Source organism: Orbicella franksi, chromosome 7 (genome assembly GCF_964199315.1).
Source record: "Orbicella franksi chromosome 7, jaOrbFran1.1, whole genome shotgun sequence".
Classification (NCBI taxonomy): domain Eukaryota; kingdom Metazoa; phylum Cnidaria; class Anthozoa; order Scleractinia; family Merulinidae; genus Orbicella; species Orbicella franksi.
Genome location: NC_138151.1, coordinates 29,889,025 through 29,896,524, shown reverse-complemented (window position 1 = coordinate 29,896,524; position 7,500 = coordinate 29,889,025). Strand labels below are relative to the sequence as shown.

Below are 7,500 nucleotides of genomic sequence, written 5' to 3'. Positions count from 1 at the left end.
TTGTTTTATCAAAAATCTACTACTCGTTGAAGACTTTATCTAAATTCTCTTCACAGACACTTCGAAAACGCCAAGAAGCGGCCGTCATTTTGTTAACAAGGGCACACTGCTACGCTACTCACGATCTATCACAGAATAGATAGTGAGTAGCGTAGCCAATCAGAGAACGGCATTCGTGATAGAGCGCTAGTAGATTCATACCAATGTGTATTTAATGTGTCGTAGCTGTAGGTGGCTCACGAAATGGACACTTATAACGTTTTTGCTAAATATTGGAGGAACATTTATAATTAACCAGATAATTTAAAAATTCCTGAGAAGACTAAATAAGGAATATTCACTTGAAATTGTTGAAAAATCTACTAGACGCGAGTTCACATCAAATTTCGAACGACAATTCAATCCTCGCGATTTTTTAATACTTGAAGTTTCAATAATTTAAAATCGTTATTTGAAGGAAATTTCATTCAGAATTCTCTAAAACACTCAGATTGTTGGCTCTCGATTTCTATGAGGCAATAACTGATCAGCGGTCTTCGGTTTCTTCAGCTTTCACCTTTTACTATTAATCTGCTTGCGTTCGATCACGAATGTCGTTCTCGTGTTGGCTACGCTATTCACTATCTATTCTGCTGCAGGTAATGAGTAGCCTAGCAGTGAGCAGTTGTTAACAAAATGGTCGCGGCTTCTTTGCGTTTTCCAAATGTGTGAATAGGATGGAAATAAAATTTTGGGCGACCAGTATATTTATACTAAAACAAGTAGATTATTTGCATTCGATTTCTAAGCAGAATAGTTGACACGGGCTGCGCCCACGTCACCTATCACACGATGGAAACCTGGTGATATTCTCATTGTTAACTAGAAATCACCAGCCCATAGTCTAATTGTTAAACAAAAGTACGAATTTTGGTTTTTCCAAGGGATGTTTCTAATATTTTGGTGGAGTCCAATATCTGTTGAAAATGCTAAGACCTTCTTCCTTTTTTAGTCAATGGCTTACCCAGTTTTGCCAAAGTCTCCACACGTGGGCATCTCTTTGGGTGGTTTGAGCAGCTGCTTAGAAGTCTCGTTGACAATCACTGTCATTCCCTGGAGCTGATGTATTTCAATGTGGCAGTGAAGAAACCACCAGCCAGGATTATTGGATATGAAATTGATGACCACGTACCCTCCAGCAGGGACCATAACTGTGTCCTTTCTGACCGTTTTGTTATGAATGGAAAACTCCGGTTTCAATGTTTTTGCCCAGCTTGGTCTGGTACATCTCCTTCGGTCGCATCCCTTATTACGACAGTTGATATCATCGCAGTATATATCACTACTGTGGTTTCCAACAAAACCAGTTGTGTTGTCATATTCTGGATATCCAACACGAACAACATGAAATGAGTGGCCATGAAGATGAATTGGATGAACATCGTGATAAGCACCAATTGCAGAAAACACCATTTGCACAGTTTCGTCTTGGGGAATTTCTATGACATGGACACATGAGCAATCGAGTGTGGATGGATTGCAGTCGGCCGTAAGGTTACACTTTATGTCCTCTCTTTCAAACTGAGAATATTGCGTTTGGGGAGGAAATGAGGGTAACAAGAAATTGCGCCCATTCACTGAACTAGTTTGAGAGTCGCCCTCAAAATTGAAGTTGATGAAATGTGTGCAATTTGGGCACTTTTCAGGGGCTTCAGGCTTTGCCCTTGGAAGCTCATCAGGTGGAGTTGGCTCAAGTAAACTTAGGTTTTGGACATTAACACAGGTGATGTTATATGATGGATGAAAGTTTAGAAACGGACAGTTCACTGCTTTGCATGGGGCGTCCTGTGTGCACTGTTTGGGAGGAGACTTGTCTTTGATCTCTTGATATTGTGTTGATGGCACATTAACATCCGGATCATTCGAGTCCCCAGGCTGCTTGTAGTGCAAAATAGCCTCTGCCACATGTCCTAGTGACTGGTAGGGTGGCTCGGACCTACTTGTATTAACCTCCAAAGTCTCTGCACGCATCCAGTAGTTATTCAACCCATCTGTATTGGTTGCATTAAGTAGAAAGTCATACCTCTCTCCTGTATGGATGATGAGGTAATCGACGTCTTTTACAGGCTCAAGCCAATAGCCGTCAGTACCCACAACAATCATTTTATGGCCATCAATGGAGAATCTGTAAGCATAGAGTCCTTGGGCGCCAACTAGTCGAAAGCGATATGTATTTCCGGTTTCCACAGTAAATATGCTCAGTCTTGTTTTGTTGTATGGAACACGAGCATGCCTGCCTTTACCATTTATAATCCCAGAAAAATACGGGATAGACCCAATGCCTGCTCCCTCAAAACCTTTTGTCAATTCATATCTCTTATCACGTGGAGTAGGCACCTCGCCATACGATTTGTTTGGATAGAAGCCCACTGCACCTTGGACCTGTACAAACAGGTCCAAGGATGCCTCTTGTTGCCAGTCTAGAAACGATAACGTGTGCTGATCTGGAAGGTCTTTAAATTCATCATCGACACCATGCTCTTTCAGTTCAGTTTGGATTTGCTTCATCCTTTTAGTTTTTTCTTTAACTATAAGCGCACCAAAGAGGCCATCTGTTCTTTGAGCACCGCTGTGAGAATGATACCAAAACGTCCCAGAAGGAGTAGCATTATAACTGTATAAAAAGCTCGATTGAGGTTCTATTGGACATTGGGTCACTTTCCCTACACCATCCATCCAAGGTGTTCCTTTCTGATGCATCCCGTGCCAGTGAATTGAAATACCCTCGGAGGTAAGATTGTTGTGAACATGAATTTGAACCTCTTGCCCTTCGTGAACTATCAAGGTAGGTCCAGGAATCTGCCCATTGACAGCTATCGCCAAACGGTACGTTTTACCATCCACAAACTGAGGATTGGTGCAGTTAGTGTTGTTCAGCGTTGAGCATGTTCCATCAGTCTGTAGTGGCAAAGCTGTCCCATTTTCACCGAAATAGTAGATCATTCCGTCGGTTCCTCGCATAGCAACTCCTTTAGGCCTATTCCCCATTATCTTTTGATAACGGGTGAAGGTTTTAATTTCGTCAATTTCGAGGTAAAATCTGCAAACTGCTGCGCTTGCTGTGCATTCACAGGCTGGACGGCCGCGTTCACAGCGATAAGATTGTTTCCGCGTGCCTAAGAAAAAAGTAGAATTGGCAAAAATTAGCTTTTTCTGGGAATTGAATTGGTGGTAGCAAACTAGAAAGGTAACTCGCAAGATAATCAATCACTAAATGAATACGGATAAATCAAATGCATGTCTCCTCCAACTCTGCCTCCTCTTTTAGCTTGATGGGGAATGGAAATGGTGCAAAAAGAGACAGGTCCACATAAAAGAAGTAACAAGGGCCCACTACTTAATATCGATCTAAGGTCGTGTTTCGGTTAGGTTGATCGATTGGGTCTTTTCGTGTACTTCTGGGTAAAACCTGCTTTTGATCAGCTTGACTGATTAACCATTTCAAGCAACTGTTAACCTGGCTTAAAAGGTTGCAACCATTTCAGCCGGAAACGTTTTGAGTAATGTTGCACTGGTGCATGAGAGTGCCCTTTTTTGGAGCACAGGAACTAAAACAACCGTAGAGCCACGCCATTGTTCGGGCATTCCTCAATTCCGAGATCTGAGCCAGATAGGGTGAGAAGAAGTTAGGGCGGCAGAACTTTTAAAGCTGCAGAATTTTCAACAATGGAAGGAAGACCCTTAGGGAAACCAATTTCTTTTGTCCAATTTCTAACGGCTCAGCGAATAGTGACTCCTAATAAAGGAGAAAAAAAAAACGTTATTATTGTGCCCAACTGGCGAACAGTAACGGTCTAGAGCCACTTTCGTCACTATTGCCCGAATTATGAGTGCGTTCTGCATGCTCGAAAAATATCACGGTTTCCCCGAAACAAGGGGGAAGGACATTGCCATCGCCCCCTTCCTCTTTTAATTAGGTTCTATGGCTATTCTACGAGTCCTCTTTATACTCTTTATCTATTAATTGTATTGCTCAATAATCTACTTACTTTCGGAAAACGGCTTTTCAGCAAAATCCCTTGAATGCTCGAAATCTTCATTGGGTACGTCTGAAAAGAAATGGATCAATTTTGATTAACAATGTCCATGATGATCATCACGATTTCATTCATTCAATTAACTACGCACAAAGTAATTAAGTAAGGAAATATAGCCTTAGTATGAATACTTTTAAAGTTATTTTTTTGAAATATGCTTCATAGCTGAGGTCCTCCCGATCTTGGAATTGAATTGTTGGAGGCGCGAAAGTTCTTGTAAAAAAACAATTAGGCAATGTTCGAAACTGTAAATGTTGAAAGCGGAATAGAAAAGTACTTGCATTGCATGGTTAACATGTACAAAATGCATATTGGTCATTTTTCGCTTTTAAATGAGACAATATGTTATTAAACCAAAAATCAAAATTGGTTTGGCATCTTCCAGGAATATAGTTTCACCCCAAAAAGCTGTTAGTATTACTTGTTAATTTATTCATTATCTTCTTACTTGATTGCATTCAGGAAGTCTTGACTTGCAATTGAAATACTGGCCAGTTGTAACGATCAACATTTTTTTCCTAAATTCTCCCCAAGAGTTTTTGCCCGAATTATCAGCATTATGCCTGAAAACGGCCCGAAAACCGTGCAATTCCCCTAAGCAAGAGGGAAGGGGCGGGGGTTGACGGGCAACGGGGGCGCCGCCAACTCTCAGATCCCCAGGATAATGCCTATGTGTATTTTACAAGTCCTCTTTCATTATCGTTTTACTGTAATTACAACTCCGGGGGGGGGGGGGGTGGGTGGACGATTTTCGCCCGCGTTCTTAGTATCCTGAGAAAGAGAAGGAACACTAAATTTATGCAAAATATGATCTACTTACTTTCTTCAGAAATCTGGAGATTGTTTTTGGAAAATTCCCTAGAACCTTCAGACTCTTCCTTGGGTAGGTCTAAGGAGAAACATTTTATTTATCAATTTATCTACGCCTCAAAAAAATGAAATAAGATAGCAATTGCACTCGTTGTACGTACGTTAACACCTGCCTCAGCAGGGTATCTCATTATTGCGGTAACCAATAACAACTCGATACAGGCGATTTTCCCGCGCGTTCTAGTTTCTGTGAAAAACATGAGAGACCCCTCCTTGTCTGCCTAATGTGTTGATAAAAAAGTAACTCACTTTTCTTAAGAATCTGGAAACTCCTTTCGGGATATTCCTTTGAATTCTCCGAAACTTCTTTGGCTGCGTCTATGAAAGGAGGGGAAAAAATCAAATTTCACTCTTCCACTAACTTTGCAAGAAAAAAAAAGATCAAATAAATAATTACAAACAGCAGGGACTCGACAATTGCAACAGCCTAGCAAATTGCTGTCGGTCAAAGTATACATTGCAACTGGATGACGATAGGGAACAAAGTGTAAGCTATTTTTCCTCGCAAAATTGGGAAATTAAGTAGATTGTCGCCGAGCAGGTTCTGAAATAAGCAGTTCCTATTCACTGGAACTAATATCTTTATTTATTATATGGCTATGTCTCACAAGGACTGGAAACTAGCGAATTCACGAGTTTGATTGCTTGAAATCGTATTGAAAGCGGTCTAGATTTTCCCATCTGGACCGGCATCTAGACCGGTTACATTTTGGGGGGGAAAAGTTGCAAACTAAAATGCAAAAATATTGACTATTTTCTTCTAACAATGTTTATCTATGGAAGAGCCAAAAAGCCTGATGAGAAAAAAGTAAAGAGCAAACTTTGGTAGGATTAAGTTCGCCTCATCGCCGTTCGCGAGCAAAATGTCAGTTAGTACCAACCGGTTACATCTAAACGAATTAAATTTTTCTTGTTTGCCATATAATGAACATCTTATTAACCGAGTTTAGTCATTTATTTAAATAAAGTCTACGAGTCCTCAGCTTCTACGTTCGCTATGAATGATCAACTGAAAGGTTTCAAGTGTAAATGGAGGAGCGCTTAGTAAATGATCAAGGGCTAGGTTTATTGGCTCAGTTGAGTTGCGGACAGAAATGTGTGAACGCAGGCTGAGCTTGTTGCTAGCAGAAAAAGATCATATGTAAATTTCCTTCTGCTTTGAAAAAAAACCTTTTGAAAGTGCTTCTTTGTTTACAATTTTTGATGATTGCGGCGTGATTGAAGGAAGTTTTGCGCGGACTAAAATGTCCTTGAGTGATTTTTCCTTCTTGTAAGATACAATCGGTGGCTGGTTAAAGATATGTGCTAGTCTAGGCTGCCGTTGAATGATATGCCAGTGTTTCATGAGAATCTTTTTAAGATTCCGTGTGGCCGGATTATAAGTGGTAACAAACGGTAAAATTTCTTTCGCCTTCTTTGTTTTGTTACGAAGAGCTTCTGTTCTGTCTGAGAACTGAACTTCAGTCAAGATTTTATGAACGAGCGTCGTGGGATAGCCTCTGTTACAGAGTCTTTGCTCAAAATCTCGTTTGCATTTATTAAAATTCTCTTTGACTGAGTTGGTTCTTAAAAGACGTAATGCTTCTCCTTTGATAAAACCCTTTTTAGTATTGAACGGGTGGCAGGATGAGAAGCGTGTATACTGAAAAGTTTCACTGGGCTTGAAGTGGGTTTGTGAATCGAGAATTTTGAGAGTTGAAAGGCGAGGTCCGCTTTGAACACCTCTGTGTCGAGAAAAACAGCGCGTTTGGATGACATTTCACAAGTAAATTTGATCGTAGGGTGGAACGAGTTAGCAAAGTTAACAAAAATGGAAACTTCTTCCATTGCAATGTTCCACAAAGAAAATATGTCATCGATAAACCTCTTCCAAACAAAGGGTTTCAGTGGGCTGGCCGCTAGCAGTCGTTTTTCAAGGTCTGCCATGAAAATAACGGAGAAAGCGACCGCCATTTTAGTTCCCATCGCAATGCCGTGAGTTTGTACGAAGTGTTTGTCATTAAACTTAAAGGAGTTTTCTTCAAGTATGAGCCGCATTAATTCCCTCGGTCGTGTGCACAGACCTCACTGCGTTCGATCTGTACTCACGACCTCAGTCAAGATTCTCCCATACAGACCTTCTGCTCGGTTAATAAGGGCTAATTATTAATTTTTGTTATCATTGATATATTGCTAAGTATACTTGCATACAAGATTCGTTTACCGTGAAATATTAGCCACGCTTGAGGACGATTGCTTATATATATTTTCTCCGAAGAGTTTTTTGCGGAATTATGAGCGTTTCAATTGAAAACTGGTAAAACTCTCTGAAACAGATGGGAGGGAAGGGAACGCTAAAGCACCCAGGACCCCCACCTATGTCTCTTTTTCAAGTCATCTCTCATTATCGCAGCAACTAATTACTACTCACTGAGGGCGATTCTCGCGCATACTCCTGGTCTTACACTAAATTTATAGCTAAAAAATCTACTCACGTTTATCAAGTCCCTGGAAATTCCTTTCCTGAAATTCTCCTAAATTTTCGAAAACGTCTTTGGATGGTTCTAAGGAAGAA

General features: G+C 40.6%; 2 protein-coding genes across 2 annotated transcripts in view; both read right to left on the bottom strand.

Moving 5' to 3' along the window:
* Positions 1-999: 999 nt before the first annotated feature.
* Positions 1,000-7,500, bottom strand: part of LOC145492713 (uncharacterized) — a 34,292-nt gene continuing 27,791 nt past the window's right edge. The window contains exons 5-6 of the mRNA XM_081472114.1: positions 4,897-4,965; positions 1,000-3,155 (exon numbers count right to left, since the gene is read on the bottom strand). Of these exons, the coding sequence (XP_081328240.1) occupies positions 1,000-3,155; positions 4,897-4,965 (2,225 nt within the window). The remainder of the gene's footprint in view (positions 3,156-4,896; positions 4,966-7,500) is intronic.
* The window catches only part of LOC145492714 (uncharacterized), a 7,399-nt gene continuing 5,619 nt past the window's right edge, over positions 5,721-7,500 (bottom strand). Inside the window, exons 5-6 of the mRNA XM_081472115.1 lie at positions 7,421-7,489; positions 5,721-5,740 (exon numbers count right to left, since the gene is read on the bottom strand). Of these exons, the coding sequence (XP_081328241.1) occupies positions 5,721-5,740; positions 7,421-7,489 (89 nt within the window). The remainder of the gene's footprint in view (positions 5,741-7,420; positions 7,490-7,500) is intronic.